This window comes from Phytophthora sojae (assembly GCF_000149755.1).
Source record: "Phytophthora sojae unplaced genomic scaffold PHYSOscaffold_5, whole genome shotgun sequence".
Lineage (NCBI taxonomy): Eukaryota > Oomycota > Peronosporomycetes > Peronosporales > Peronosporaceae > Phytophthora > Phytophthora sojae.
The window spans coordinates 1,330,310-1,345,454 of NW_009258119.1; the positions used below are offsets into that span (position 1 = coordinate 1,330,310).

At 54.5% G+C, this 15,145-nt stretch overlaps 6 protein-coding genes across 6 annotated transcripts; 2 read left to right on the forward strand and 4 right to left on the reverse strand.

Annotated features, from left to right (window-relative positions):
- Positions 1–108: 108 nt before the first annotated feature.
- PHYSODRAFT_346496 (hypothetical protein) lies at positions 109–2,940 on the reverse strand (the record flags this gene model as incomplete). Its single annotated transcript, XM_009530267.1, has 7 exons — positions 109–618; positions 678–932; positions 1,021–1,327; positions 1,356–1,438; positions 1,468–1,809; positions 1,890–2,043; positions 2,816–2,940. 7 exons carry the CDS (start codon positions 2,938–2,940, stop codon positions 478–480), a joined length of 1,407 nt encoding a protein of 468 aa, XP_009528562.1. The 3' UTR covers positions 109–477.
- A 445-nt stretch (positions 2,941–3,385) lies between these two features.
- On the forward strand, positions 3,386–4,345 carry PHYSODRAFT_507124 (hypothetical protein; the record flags this gene model as incomplete). The annotated part of the gene is made up of 2 exons (XM_009530268.1): positions 3,386–4,111; positions 4,169–4,345. 2 exons carry the CDS (start codon positions 3,386–3,388, stop codon positions 4,343–4,345), a joined length of 903 nt encoding a protein of 300 aa, XP_009528563.1.
- A 2,802-nt stretch (positions 4,346–7,147) lies between these two features.
- Positions 7,148–7,591, forward strand: PHYSODRAFT_392149 (hypothetical protein; the record flags this gene model as incomplete). The annotated part of the gene is made up of 2 exons (XM_009530269.1): positions 7,148–7,292; positions 7,425–7,591. Coding segments are annotated over 2 exons (312 nt in total), but the record flags the coding sequence as incomplete, so codon positions are not given.
- A 490-nt stretch (positions 7,592–8,081) lies between these two features.
- On the reverse strand, positions 8,082–9,808 carry PHYSODRAFT_333141 (hypothetical protein; the record flags this gene model as incomplete). The annotated part of the gene is made up of 5 exons (XM_009530270.1): positions 8,082–8,263; positions 8,343–8,496; positions 8,526–8,621; positions 8,744–8,941; positions 9,590–9,808. 5 exons carry the CDS (start codon positions 9,806–9,808, stop codon positions 8,082–8,084), a joined length of 849 nt encoding a protein of 282 aa, XP_009528565.1.
- A 146-nt stretch (positions 9,809–9,954) lies between these two features.
- PHYSODRAFT_507370 (hypothetical protein) lies at positions 9,955–11,097 on the reverse strand (the record flags this gene model as incomplete). The annotated part of the gene is made up of 1 exon (XM_009530271.1): positions 9,955–11,097. The coding sequence occupies one exon, from the start codon at positions 11,095–11,097 to the stop codon at positions 9,955–9,957; it is 1,143 nt and encodes a 380-aa protein (XP_009528566.1).
- Positions 11,098–13,264: 2,167 nt separating this feature from the next.
- PHYSODRAFT_391892 (hypothetical protein) lies at positions 13,265–13,708 on the reverse strand (the record flags this gene model as incomplete). The annotated part of the gene is made up of 2 exons (XM_009530272.1): positions 13,265–13,431; positions 13,564–13,708. Coding segments are annotated over 2 exons (312 nt in total), but the record flags the coding sequence as incomplete, so codon positions are not given.
- Between the last annotated feature and the right edge of the window lie 1,437 nt (positions 13,709–15,145).

The following is a 15,145-nucleotide window of genomic DNA, read 5'->3' on the forward strand; positions in this document are numbered from 1 at the left end:
TCAACTATGGTACGATTCGAAGCGATTCGATGGACCTTGCCCGTCACCAGTCGCGTCCAGAAAGTGTAGATGCTGATAGTTAATTGCCATCGAATAATACATGATACTACGTTTTGAATCTGTTTTTATTTTGCTGACCACTAAGATGTCCGTAGTGCTAGTTCACCAAGAACCAAGTTTGCTATTGTGTCGTACAGCGGCAATCCCTCATCGTGCAGCATTAGCAGCCGATATGATCGACGCGCCTAAATGTTGGCAGCGCGTCGCGGCATCTATCACTTTCTTTGGCGTGCATTAGACCTGGTCCTGTCGCTGCTTGTGCACAACGATATGCTCGAAGAAATCTTGAACTCCGCACTGACCTCAGCGTCTCACCGAGACCGACTTGTAGTTCTTGCTTGTGGGCACACCCACGATACCCACGGTAGCGCTGACGCGACTGCCGAGAAAGGAGCGCTCGGGCTCTGTTCTCTCGATTCAGTTCTTGACCTCGGTTGCGAAAAGCACGCTCTCTTCATTGGTCTCGGTGGAAGCGGCAGCCATCTTCTCCTTCTTCTGCTCGCTTGGGTCGCGAAGTCGGTCGGGCTGGAACTCCTTATTGGCGCCCGGCTTAGCGCTCTTGATGATGCACAGGTTCCCGTTGTCGCGGTGCACCCGCAGGTGATAAGACTTGGCACATCGATGACGTCGTGCTCGAACTCCAGCTTCTGGCTGTAGTCCTCCAGCTCCACGTCGACGGAGCTAGCCTTGAACTGAATCTTCGTGTTCATCTCTCCGCTGGCATCCTGACAGGCGTCGGCCGAGAAGTCCAGGTCACCCGAGGAGTTCAGGTCCAGGGCCTGTTCGCCGTCGACGCTGTAGTCAATACCCTCGCCGGCATCCAGGTCCTCATACAGGTCGCCCTCGCCGGCGAGGGCCAGCTCCAGGTCCTGCTAGCTGAAGATGTTGGGCTGCTTGACGCGGTGGATGCGCGGGTCGTTGGCGAGCGCGCGGTCCACGAGGCTGGCCAGACGGGCGTACTCTTTTTTCTTTCTTGGCCGCGGCCTCGTTCTTCTTGGCCATCCAGCGCTTGTGGTCGCGGTGCTCGGCCGAGTCCACGTCGTGCTCCGAGTCGTGCGTGAAGACGCGCCACGAGTCGAACTTGTTCCAGAAGTCGTAAAAGGCGTAGACCTCGTCGATATGGAGGTCGTCGCCGCCCAGCGCGGACGCGGGCGCGGGCTTGTTCTCGCTGAAGCGCGCGTTGGCCAGGAACACGGGGCCGTAGAGCTCGTAGAAGCTCTTGCCCTCGTCAGCGGGGTCGTTCTCCTTGATCTTCTCGTAGCCCGCACTCGTCAAAGTCGCACTGCGAGTCGTACGCGCGCTTCTTCTGCGGGTCTATGGGCGTGGCGAAGGCCTTCTGCACGGCCAGGTAGTTGGGGTCGTTCTCCGTCTTGCCCGTCTTGCCCGGGTGGTGCTCGATCAGCACACGGTGGTACGGTACGCCTTCTTGAACTGCTCGTCCGTCACGTCGAAGTCGATGTCGCTCAGCCCCAGCTGCAGCTCCAGGAAGTTCTTGCCGCGGATGCTGCGGCGGTACTTGCGCAGGATGAACTCCTCCTGCTTGCGCAGCGCGTCGCGCACCTTGGTGGCGTCGTCCAGGTCCTCGCAGCTGGTCCAGCAGCCGCGGGCCATGTTGCACACGCGCTTGTTGAAGGCGCGGCCTACGGCCTCCACGCGCCTCTGCGCGAAGTAGCCGCCCAGGCTCAGCACGACCTTGGGCTCCTTGAAGTCCGCCGGGGGCGTCGCAGCGACAGCGTCAGCGAAGACATCCTCACAAGTCTCTCCTTGTGTCGAGGGCCGTCGGAGCCGTCCAGCACCACTCGGCGATGTCTGAGCCGTGCAGCTCGTACATGTCGTTCGTCGTTCTTTGTCGGGGGAGGGGGTGCTGCACCACATTGGGGCGCATCCGTGATCGTGAGGCAGCGTGCGCGCGGTGGCCGTGGGCGCAGCTCCGACAGGTCGCAGGTGGACAGCGTGGGAGACATCAGCGTTTTGCAGGGGTGTCTAAAAGTGTCTAAAAGTCACCAACATTAGAGCGTGTTCGCTAGGTAGCTGGAGATGGAGATGACCTCTCATCAACTCTATTTCTTGTCTTTTGATTGGTCAAAATAGTTTAGTTCACAACGTGACAACTGGAGAATTACCCCATCTCCTTCTCCAGCTCTGGGAGCTGGGGAAGGAGAAAGTAGCTAGAGATTGAGGCAGTTCAGCCGCACACACAATGAACGAAGAGGAAGCTGTACTGGTTGCTACATGCTCAGCTGTCGCACAGGTTGCAGTCCTCCTATCAGGAGAATCCGACGATGCGCCGCAAGGCCCTAAGGAACAGATTCGTACCGTGACCTCACTGCACTTTGAGCCCATGCTACAGTCAGCCGCGTATGCAAGTTGGTTTGAAGACAATCTTCGCTGCACCAAGCCAACTTTCCTACGTATTGCTGGTTTACTACGAGATCAAGGTGTTCTGTTTGCTGCTGCCAAAGTACGGCAGCATAGCTTTGAGAAGAAAGTTGCAGCCGTGTCAAAACGAGCCCGCAGCAGGGCATCAGCTGCTGCAGTCGTCCACGCAAAGGAGGGTTGCTTCGTAGCGATAGACGTTTCACCAGTATTGGCCTTCTTCTTCTGATTCCCAACGCGGCGATGTGAGTCTTGGTTGCGGGCTGACGCAGCTACAACTCCGAGCGCAAAAAGCTGGCTGGGTGTCTCTGAATGCGGCAGCGCCAGCGAGGAAGTGCGGGCATCCAGCTCCGTTTGAGTAGTGGCCGGTGTCGCCTACACAGTCTGGGCAAGAGCAACATCAGAGGCAGGTATGTCCAAACTGGCAGCAGCCAGCACGAGGTCGCCACTGGCTGACGGGAACGGAGGCGCAGCTCTCGGAGCGTCATCGGCAGCTTGCTCCATCTTGCCACGCGTCCGGTGTCTCGGGCACAGTGTTCCCGGCCGACGAAGAACAGCAAAGAAAGGAGAAGGAGAGCGAGTCGCACTGTGATTGGCTAATTTTACCTAGATGCGCTCTGTTGTAGCGAACACGCTCTTATACCGGCCCGTGGTTGATAATATTCTATCTGATAGTTTAGGACAGTTTTGGATTTTGAACGGAATTTTGGACGTTTTACAGAAGTCTTTGGGACCGTTCAGAACTTTTTCAAACCATCCCTACCCCTACAGATTTGCTGATGGTATCTCCACGTGTGCGCTTACGCTTTGTCACCATCCAAGAACGAAACCAGGCACGCTCTGCCTCTTATTAAAACGCCGCTGTCCGGCTCGGTTCATGCAGCTCTCATTCTTCAATTAATCTCCTACGGAGCAAGCTCGACACCCTCGCCGTCTCGCCCACTCCACCATGGTGTTCCCCATCTTCAAGACCGTCGCCCTGGTGTCGTCGCTCCTGGCCGCCGTCGGCGTTGCCAACGCCGAGCTCGAGACCGTCAAGCTCACGCACCCGTACGGCTCCAGCGCGGAGGTCTACCACTTCGGCGCCCACGTCAAGTCGTTCCACCCCGCTATGGACCCCAAGATGGACTTGCTGTTCATGTCGAAGGAGTCGTTCCTCGACGGCGTGAACCCCATCCGTGGCGGCATCCCTGTCGTGTTCCCCAACTTCGGCAGCGCCAAGGGCTTCCCGAGCCACGGCTTCGCCCGCATCACCAACTGGACGCTGGCCAGCCACGTCGACGCGAAGGACAAGAACAGCCCGAGTGTGGCCAAGTTCACCATGGCTGCCAGCGACTCGACTCGCAAGATGTGGCCCGTCGAGTTCGAGCTTGAGTACGAGGTGAAGCTGCTCGGCAACCAGCTCGAGACTGCTCTGCGCGTGCGCAACACGAACAAGGACCCGATTGAGTTCCACGCTCTGCTGCACAACTACCTGTGGGTGGACGACGCCACCAACAAGGGCGTGCAGGTGTTGGGCCTGAAGGGCGTCGACTACTACGACAAGGTCGCCAAGGTCAACGCCACGGAGACGCGCGCGTACATCGACTTCGCTAACCAGACGGACAACGTGTACAGCAACGCCCCCAACACGCTGCACGCTGTGATCAAGGGTGTCAACGCTGTGGACCGCACGGTGACGATCGACAAGGCCGCCTTCATCACTGCGAACGGCAAGAAGGTCGAGACCAAGACCGACGCCGTGGTCTGGAACCCGTGGGCTGAACGTGCCAAGGCCATGGAGGACTTTGGTGACGAGGAGTACAAGAACATGGTCGCCGTCGAGCCCGGCCGCGTGAGCGTCAAGCAGGCCCTCCCCGCTGGCCAGACGTACACGCTGCAGGAGACCATCTCGGTCACCACTCTGTAATCTGAAGTACTACGGAGTAGATGTGATGGAAAAATGTAGACGGAAATCGTTGTGCGGCTGGCACTCCCACTCCCGCCTACAATACGAATCGAAAGAGTAAAACTCAATTGCATGAAAACCCCTCTCCTCTTCCTCCTAGTCAAGGTTTAACTTTGCGACGTAGTAGTAGGATACCCTACGGGATTTCGATGAAAGATAAGGTCGCGGCTGGTACGCCGGCCATTTCAGACACTATTTACAATGAGGTTGAAAGAAAGATTGGTGGTGCTAGGGATGCAAGACACAAGATACGATAAAATACAACTGCGGTACCTTCGGTTTGCAAGTATTCGATGAACGAACACCACTGCATCTTACAGACGCGAGAGGAGCGCGAAAGTCCAGACGAAAACCTGTGCCCATGTAGACAAAGGACTCCTCTTTCTTTCGTGCATTCACTATATCCGTGGGCAAGCGCACTTGGCCAGTGTCGAGGAGGGTTGGCAGAATTCCTCCTTGTTGCCGACTGTACGAGTCAGACTCGTAAACTCACTGTGGATACAGCACGTACAGTACAATACTAACGTACTTCGAAGTATAAGGTATTAGAGTCCCCTGCGAATAGAGCGCCCTATGATGAGGGCATACTATAACAATAGACAAATAGCCATTTACTAGAGCGCCGTTCCGAATAGACTGCTGACAGAATGTACATACACGTTGATATTATACATGTTGAATGCGTTGGGTAACTACTTACCGCGCTCAACTGCGATGCCATTCTGGCATGCTGCCGCAAGACGACATCGTGCCAGTTTTATTTTTTTTTCAGGAACACAGACAATCAATCATACGACTCGACATCAAAATGCAATCTTATGAGTGGATTGCCAGCGCAAAACTGGTTAATAATCGTAAGTGTAGAGTAGTAGGAGAACCTGCGCCCCAATTGCATGACCGAATTCGATGGGTTTGCGTTTCGGCCACCTTGTTTCGACAGTGGTGCAGCAGCCGTGACCACGTCGTGTGGGTGGCTGTCAGCTTTTACGGGGTGACTGTGAGGATCTGGTCGTGAATGAATCGTATCCTAAAGTAGAAGATTGCACATGAAAGTGAGAAAATAATAGCCCGCCTAAATTACTTATCAGCTTTTTCGATACGCGCGCGGCACATCAGCAAGTATAAGATGTATGTTGCATTCACCCCCGTATGCGTGTACCGAATAGGAGCTCGTCGAGACCACAACAGTGCTTTCAACTTGCTTTTGACGAGGTTTGGATCAAAGAATAGGTGCTCTGCTAGAAGTACATGAAACATGCAACCACAACATGTTTTGACAACATACTATCTTCATAGCAGTAGCCATATCGAATAGAGTACCCTAACAAATAGTATGCCATCAAATACAATGCCCTACTCGGCTCCAGAGGGCACTCTACAAGAATAGTACGCCGCATACTAATTTAGTGTGGGGTGTTTTGCTGTTAGTAGAATTTACTACAGTAGACACTAACTCACTGTTAGCTGTATGTTTGCTGACTGTCAGGGGAATAGTTGTTCGATATATTGCGGTTAAAGTTGAGGTAAAGTGAACATGCTTGGCCAATCTCTTCTTTTACATTCTATGCTAAAAAGTGCAGCTAAGCAGTAAAAGCTATTCAAATATCGAAGTTCTGATTAATATCCGCTCGTCTTGCTCGAAAATTGCAATTCCATGTTAGCAAAATTTACTAGACACTAACTAACTGTTATTATAATGACACGTACAGCTAACTCTACTGTTAGTGTATAGGGAGAACACTATACAATCCCCCAAGTTGAGTTCCGCCATCTCCTATATATAAAAAAATCGAAGTCAACAAAATAGGCTTGGGCCAAAATATGCTCCACTGGGTTTGAGCATTGGAAAATCTGCTGGCAATTGGTCAGGAAGATGCCTGTCCAGTGCGTCTGATCGGCGCTCAATCAACAACTCGACGGAGCTGCCCAGCAGCCGGATAACCTCGGAAATCGCCTCAAGCTCGAGGTTCGTTTGCTTCAACGTGCGCGGTGCCAATATCTCAGACACTCCGCATGAACTCCTTTGTCTAACAGCAAATAAAGTACCCTATCCGGCTCCAGACTTCGAAAGATCTCCGCTATTACCGCTAATATTAAGCAGTGTGGCGTCGTAGGACACCGCCGATGGACAACCTCTCACCTTCCCATGCTACATGTACACAGTCACACCCTTGCTCGCTTGTGTCGGTCCTAGCTCCCGGTTGAGCGTGTGTGTGAATATCCTCCTCCACGGCAACAGTGAAACCGATGCATGGTCGCTGAAATCCTTTGCTATCCGCATGAATGATCCCATCAACGCCAGTAAAGTGCCATGCAGTGAGGGTGCGCCCCTCTTCACTTTCTCATCACTCTCCAATTCGCGACTCAAGCACCAGCCTACCAGTAGTACCCACCACCACCCGTCCAGCGTCCATGGTCAAGCTCACGGTCACCATCGCCGCGGCGGTGGGTGCGGCTGCAGTTATCGTCGAAGGGTCCTCCGACCCGGGATCTCCGCTCAGCCCTCACTCGCAATTTTTGCGCGACGGGAGATCGACCAGTAGTGGCACGGGACTTGGTCCTTCAGACAGCGACGCCGACGAACCTCCCCCGAACGATTTTAGCCGCGACTTGGAGCAACCCGAGCGTGGCGGCATGTTTCGCGGTGGGCAGCACCATCGCTCGCCCCCGGTTGCAGGAGGTGCCGACTTTTCTCTCAATGCGAGCGACGAAGGAGGTAGACCATGGCACGGTAGCAGAAGTTTTGATGGTCGTTTCGACAATCCTCCACCGCATGCCGGGGACGGTGAAATGCCACCCTTTTCGAACCATGGGCCATTTCGTAAGGGCCACCCGAAGCAATTTGGCGACAAGAAACTCGGCAATCGCAATCCTCCTCCTCCACCTTCTGCTGACGGCAAAAGCACTCGTGATCATTTCGCCAACAACCACCCGGGCATGGAGATTCGGGCGATCCCTTTGCTGCGGACAGGGGAAAAGGTGGAGTGCCATCTCAGCAGTGGGTTTGGTTCATGGCCTGGTAGTGGAAGTGATGCCGGAGAAGCTCCACCACCGTCAGACGTAGGCGACGATCTTGCCCCTCCGTTCCCCTGGCAGGATGGTGCTCCCCTCAACTTCCCGACGCCTCCTAGGCAGGGCAGTGGCGAGGCTTCAAAGCTCCACACTCCTAAAGGAAAGCAGCCTCCATTCCCTCCCCCCCCCCAAGGGTGTCATGCGTGGTGGGGACGGCAAATTTCCGGGCCACTTGCGCCCAAGCCGTGATGGTTTCCGTCCTCCTCCCCCAACTATGGGCAGTAAGGAAAAACCTATCGCCACCAACCACGAGTACGACCCCGACGGAGAAGATACCAACAAGTCTGGTGAACGCAACCTACCGCCGCCACCAAAGTTGGGAAGTGGGTCTTCAACATGACTCGGATGCTGGGAACACTTCAGCCCCGCCCACCACGGGTAATCTTCAGTAGAAACACTGCTGATCCGATCCAATTGCTCCCTCGCTGGCGACGATAACACCAAGATCCTCACGTAGGAACCAGCATCTGCCTAACTTCCATTATTTTTCAAACCATTCACCAATGCAAAACTCGTTCAAAGCTTCCTCAATGTCTTGTTGTTCAAGTAAACAGGGATAGTTGTTGAGATACTCAACCATTCAGCAACTCCGCGGCCCATAGTCTGTCGACACGGAGGCGTTGTTCTACCAAAGCACTTTGTAGGCATACTCGTCGTAAAGAGGGTGAAACTTGCACAGCCCCTCCTCGTGAAACTTCGGGAAATCGTACAGCCAGCAGCAGTGCGGAACTCCAGGAGCTGTGTAGCGGAACAACGCCCCTCTTTCATCCAGCGAGCGCAAGCCGTATGTGTCTTCCTTGTACTCGACTGTGTCGTGCATTTCCACTCTCAAACTTCGTCTCAAGCTCTTCAAGCGACCCAACCTCGCTGTAGTGTCCGAGCAGACTGCCTTGCCATGGCGACGCCACGCCATCTTCCGGAGAGGCGAAGTAATGAGCCTCCTTCAGTCTCAGAAAATTGTTTTTGCGACGAATCTTCTCCAAGTGGCAGTGGAAATCAAACCACGCGCAGATATTCACGTTGTTGATCATGGGTAGGAACTCGTTAGTCGCCAGCAGACGTCACTCACTGGAGTTCGGCCCAAGTTCGTGATGGAGTAGGCAGCCTGAAGCTTGGGGTCCATCGATCGACGAGCCAAGTCGGCCTGCATCTTCCCTCTGTAGCCCTCGGGTGTGTACCCCGTAAAGTCAAACAGATTTTGCGGCAGGACGGCTGCGCCAAAGCCCGCTCCTAAGTCGTGGATCGAGTTGCGGTCGGCTTCTTGAGGGCCGTAGAAATGCCGTTCACGCCTCCTGCCAGGCTCACGTACGTGTGCACCTTGTGGTCGTCCATCTGCTCGATCACCGCGCGAGCCATCATAGCTCCTTGGGAATGCCCGATGAAGATGTAGCCATCGGCGAAGCGTTGATCGCTCGCCACCACCTCGCGCACCGCAGCGATAGCCATCGGCACTTGGATGTTCAACGCCGTCAGAGAGCACTCCCTCTCACAGAAAGCCAACCGGACGAACACGCGCCCTGATAATGCATCCCAAATATGCGCCCAAATCGCCCCAAATGTCCCAAATAATGAATTGTCTCTGTAACATTTAGGTACATATTTGGGGCCAAGTATATGACTGCTTTCTCGTAAAACTATCCCAAATATGTACCAAAACGGAGTTGACTGATTATGGTCTATAGTCTATGGGCGAGGGCGAGTGGACGCGAGCGCGAGCCTCACTCAATGCATTCACTAATCGCCAACACCCGCCGATTAGGCGGGGGCGTGTCTGTGCGAGCGAACGCGAGCGCTGCAACCCGATATTTTTTTTTCTAGACACCGCGCCTGGCCGAGACGAGGAACTTAGCGTAAGGGACAAGGGGGTGGGGCAGGCCGCGCAGCGGCGCCCCCCGAGCGAAGCGAGAGAGGGGCGGGCCCCCCGCAGACCCGTCGCTAAGTCCGCAGACGAGAGCCAACGCGCGAGTGTCCGCCCTGTGCTGCTCTTTCATACTGAAGGTTATTCTGTCCTAAATATGCACCAAAACGTTCCCATGCTTAAATCATTTGGGAAACTTTGGGATTTGGGGCGTTTTCGGGGTGCATTATCCAATACCCGCCCTTCAGCCGTCAAGTTCGCTTGGTAGTTGAAACCTTCCGTGCTGTTGCCTGTGAGCCATGGAAGAAGAAGACTGGAAGGTCCTTCTTCTCGGAAACGTCGGAGCCGGTTGCAAGTGTGTTGGCGTTGAGGCTCGTCGCCACAGACGGGAGGGAAGACTCGTCGAGACAGACATCGTTGCCAGACGGCATGACGTTGGTGATTGGCGACGCCGATGCCAATAGCGGAAGCAGCAACAATGACAGCGCACGCATCTTGGCTAGATATCCGACCTGACCTTGACGCGGAGACTTGACCAATGATGAGTGCACCAGGTCCAACTACAGAGGGATGTGATCAGAGACCAAGCAGAAAACTGAAGTTCAAGTACCTTTGACTGACTATTATCCTTCCTGTTCGCTTACTCCTTCTGCGCGAGGAACGCGTAGTCCGTGTATCCGCTCTCCAGAGGCACGTCTGGTTGAGGGTAGAAGGTCTTGGGGTTCTGCGCGTTGAGCTCCGCGCCGACGCGTAGACGCTCCACGAGGTCGGGGTTGGCGATGAAGTCGCGTCCGAAGGCGACGAGGTCTGCCGCTCCTTCCTCGACTGTCTTGATGGCATCCTCACGGTCGTAGCCCGCAGCCGTGACCAGCACGCCCTTGTAGGCGTCGCGGAAGTGACGAGTGACGCCGACTTCGGGCACCTGGACGTTGGCTGCGTGCATTCCTCGACGCTCGATGAGGTGCACGTACGCCAGGTCGTAGTCGTTGAGCTTGTCCACGACGTAGCCGTAGGTCTGGCTGGGGGACGAGTCTTTGCAGCCGAAAGTGTCGCCGAAAGGAGACAACCGGATGCCAACTTGGCTCGACGGTAGACTGGACAGAATGGCCTCCACCACCTCCAAGATGATGTGCGCGCGGTTCTCAATACTGCCGCCGTATCTATCCGTGCGCTTGTTCATGCCGTCACACAGGAATTGCTCCAAGAAGTATCCATTAGCTGCGTGGATCTCGACTCCATCAAAACCTGCGGCGATGGCATTCTCCGACGCTTTCTTATAGTCCTCAACGATGCTCGGGATCTCCTCGATCTCCACTGCGCGAGGCGTGACGTAGTCCTTGCGACCCTCGCGCGTGACGGCGTGCGACGTGAGATCGTCGACGCTCGTCGCGCTCGACGACACTGGCAGTTGTCCATCCGGTTGGTTGAGTGGGTGACCAACGCGTCCCGTGTGCCAGAGCTGCACGAAGATCTTGCCCCCCTTGTCGTGCACGGCCTTGGTTACCAGCTTCCAGCCGTCCACTTGGTCTTGTGTGAAGAGGCCGGGGGCACCAAAGTATCCGCGAGCTGTAGGGCTGATGTTGGTGGCTTCGGCGATCAGCAGACCTCCATCCGTGGCTCGTTGCGCGTAGTGCTCGGCCACTAGAGCGGTGGGGACGCCGCTGTCACCAGTACGGAGGCGTGTCAATGGAGCCATGACGACGCGATGCTTGAGCTCGACGGGGGATTTCTTGCCGCCAAGAACGAACGGTGTGAAGAGCTTCGAGGCGATAGCGGAGACCATGACGGCGGCTATGAGGTGGACTTTGTGTTGAATTGGTGACTTGCTGGTTGAGCTGCAAATTGAAGAATGAGGTTAGTGGAGACTTACGCACGCTGCCCCTCACCTTCTAGAAGCGACCACCCTATAGACGGTGTAGCGATGACGGTGTCATAGCTGATTTCGCATCATCAGCTTCGTTGAGCTTACCTGGGCTTTGTGGCCAATTAAATGAAAACGTACGAAATTGCTGATGATATTGTAAGATTTGGTATTGGACACCTGGAGATACAGACCGTTCACGTTATCGAAGGCGCGATGTAATAATCCATTTCTCGAGCTTAGTAATCCTCGACCATAGCTCGCATCATTCCTGCTTTACAATCTAAAACAATGTACTAAGGGTGTGTTCCTCAGTTCCGCTGTTTGATTCCGTCGGATTGAGCAATCCGCCTATTGAGAAGCATTCAGCGGATTCCGCCATCCGCTAAACCGGATGAGGAACACGTCCACCGGCATCCGCTACCCTCCAAATTGCACTGTAAAATTACATTAAACCATGTGTATTATGGGATAGAGTGTATGCAATTAGAGGTTCAATTAGTTGCCTTTACTTTGACCTAAGCTTACGTCAAGTCCTCCGCCAAGCCCTTGTTTGCCAAAAGGCTTCGAGCACTCGGATCGTTGCCGGACTGCAATACTCACTGTCAGCGTGCACCATATTTACCGCGTGTTGTGCGCTGTCTTTGCCCTTCACCCTCGTTTGCCGGGGCACTTCCCGTCGTCTTCTCCTCCTCGTTGTACTTACTGAGTGACTAGCCCCCTGCAGTAGTTGCCTTGCTTGCTTGCTTTGCCCGCAAGTTTACTGAATGCAGTCAGTCTTCCCTGTACGGCAAACTGTAAGGGGCTATGAAATCAAAGTGCCAGATCAGCAGTGCATTTTTACAGCATAAGCTCAGAACACATCCTTATCACAATAAGCTGATGCAATTGCGTGCGTAAAGCGAAATCGTTGGGCTACACTTCCTAACGACGAGCTGTCGTCAAGACAGCACGATAGCAGGTCAGTTGGCCACTGCTTTGGTGTAGGGGACTCGATCTTGCTCGTGACTCGTGAGCAGGACTCGCCAATACTCTGAATACAGTTGCTACTTCCAGTGACATTACGACATAATTTACTGACACTAACAATTCAAACGAAAGGATGTTGGTATGCCCATCAGCGAAGGAAGTTGGGTATCATACAACAAACTAACAAAATGTCTTTCATCAGCACCACAAATTGTGATTCACAACGAGCGAACGCTCCAAAATGTATTGAGGACGAGTCTGTGCGAGTCAACTACTCACTATCCAGCTCCACCGTGCCCGTCAACTTTAAACCGTCTGCGGCTACGTCTACTGGTGCCTACGGTGCACGACGCGGGATCTGGAAACAGCGAGATGCCTCCGAGCGAGGGCAAGCCTCAATGACTAACGATAACGCAGATCCCTTCACACTACATTTGCGGATGGTGCCTAAACGCATCTAAACGTAAAATGCTGTATAATAGTGTAGGAGGTGCATGTAGAAGTTTAGTAGCTGGCCGCTTGTCAAGAGGCCTGTCGTACTTGAGATCGCCGTCAGACTACTTGCTGTCGGCGTGGTCCATGTCCGCCGTGTGCTCGTCATCGTAATCGCTTTGGTCTCGTCGTCCTCGATGAACTTGCTGTGCTCCTTGGTCTCTACTTACCTTTTGCTGTTTTGAACTTACAATTTGCAGTTTTGAAGTTGAAAATGTGTATATATGATGATCAACACGACGTTGAGGACGTTTTGAACGAGTTTTGCATTGCTGAATGGTTTGAAAAATAATGGAAGTTAGGCAGAACCTGGCTCCTACGTGAGGATCTTGGTGTTATCGTCGCCAGCGAGGGAGCAATTGGATCGGATCAGCAGTGTTTCTACTGAAGATTACCCGTGGTGGGCGGGGCTGAAGTGTTCCCAGCATCCGAGTCATGTTGAAGACCCACTTCCCAACTTTGGTGGCGGCGGTAGGTTGCGTTCACCATATCTTCTCCGTCGGGGTCGTACTCGTGGTTGGTGGCGATAGGTTTTTCCTTACTGCCCATAGTTGGGGGAGGAGGACGGAAACCATCACGGCTTGGGCGCAAGTGGCCCGGAAATTTGCCGTCCCCACCACGCATGACACCCTTGGGGGGGGGGAGGGAATGGAGGCTGCTTTCCTTTAGGAGTGTGGAGCTTTGAAGCCTCGCCACTGCCCTGCCTAGGAGGCGTCGGGAAGTTGAGGGGAGCACCATCCTGCCAGGGGAACGGAGGGGCAAGATCGTCGCCTACGTCTGACGGTGGTGGAGCTTCTCCGGCATCACTTCCACTACCAGGCCATGAACCAAACCCACTGCTGAGATGGCACTCCACCTTTTCCCCTGTCCGCAGCAAAGGGATCGCCCGAATCTCCATGCCCGGGTGGTTGTTGGCGAAATGATCACGAGTGCTTTTGCCGTCAGCAGAAGGTGGAGGAGGAGGATTGCGATTGCCGAGTTTCTTGTCGCCAAATTGCTTCGGGTGGCCCTTACGAAATGGCCCATGGTTCGAAAAGGGTGGCATTTCACCGTCCCCGGCATGCGGTGGAGGATTGTCGAAACGACCATCAAAACTTCTGCTACCGTGCCATGGTCTACCTCCTTCGTCGCTCGCATTGAGAGAAAAGTCGGCACCTCCTGCAACCGGGGGCGAGCGATGGTGCTGCCCACCGCGAAACATGCCGCCACGCTCGGGTTGCTCCAAGTCGCGGCTAAAATCGTTCGGGGGAGGTTCGTCGGCGTCGCTGTCTGAAGGACCAAGTCCCGTGCCACTACTGGTCGATCTCCCGTCGCGCAAAAATTGCGAGTGAGGGCTGAGCGGAGATCCCGGGTCGGAGGACCCTTCGACGATAACTGCAGCCGCACCCACCGCCGCGGCGATGGTGACCGTGAGCTTGACCATGGACGCTGGACGGGTGGTGGTGGGTACTACTGGTAGGCTGGTGCTTGAGTCACGAATTGGAGAGTGATGAGAAAGTGAAGAGGTGGCGCACCGTCACTACATGGTACTTTACTAGCGTGGGGCGTTGATGGGATTATTCATTCGGATAGCGAAACATTCAACGACCATCGCATCGGCTTCGCTGTTACAGTGAATGATATACACAATAGCTCGAACGGAGAGCTAGGGCCCACTAGGGTGTGGCTATGGTGGTCAGCGGTGTCCTACGGCAACTCGCTTCTTATAAAACCGGAAGTCTCGGTATTCATGGGTCTAATCTGATCCGACGAGCTTCATACTGTAGCTGTAGGCACCGCGCACGTTGAAGCATAACACACCTCGTACCTGAGACGGTTTCTGAAGTTATCAGACCGCTTGGGTCTCAAGTTGTTGTCGATCGAGCGTCGATCGAGCGTCTGGCCAGGCAAAGAAAGCCTTTGGGCCAGACTTGAACGTGTGTACGACACCCTGGATCCGAGTGTTGCTGCTGTGGGTCATGGCCAAAAAGCGCAAACCGCAACTGCTTTGTTAGACGTGCGGGCCTCCGTTTGTTGCGTTGTCTGGTAAGTAATAGCTGCGGAATGCACCATGGATGCTCTAGCGTATTATTAGCCGGCAACGCCGAATTCCCCCTTGTTGCTCGTCATGGCGAGTCGAGTCGTCACGCTCGTCACCTCCGGCAGATGGCTCTGAGACGTGGATCTTCGCGAACACAACGCAGCATACACGATTAATAATTAAGCCCTGTAGTGCCCTGAATCCTTAGCTTAGAGCTCGACGCTCGCAATCTCCGCCTCCACCCGAGAGCAGCGGAAACCGCAACCAGTCCGTTCAGCATAGAAAGCGGTGCCAAAGGCCCAAGTTGACACTGGTGAACAACCGGTCCAGTTAGCGTTGCTGTTCAACGCCAAGCTCGAAGGACACGAAGGATGCCCGGCTCACTGCGCAACGCACATATCCATACACCGTACAGCGAGATGGCTTCCGGTCGGTTTCGGCTCCAACTGCACCGAAAGCCGATATCGGAGCCGGCACCCTTGACCGACA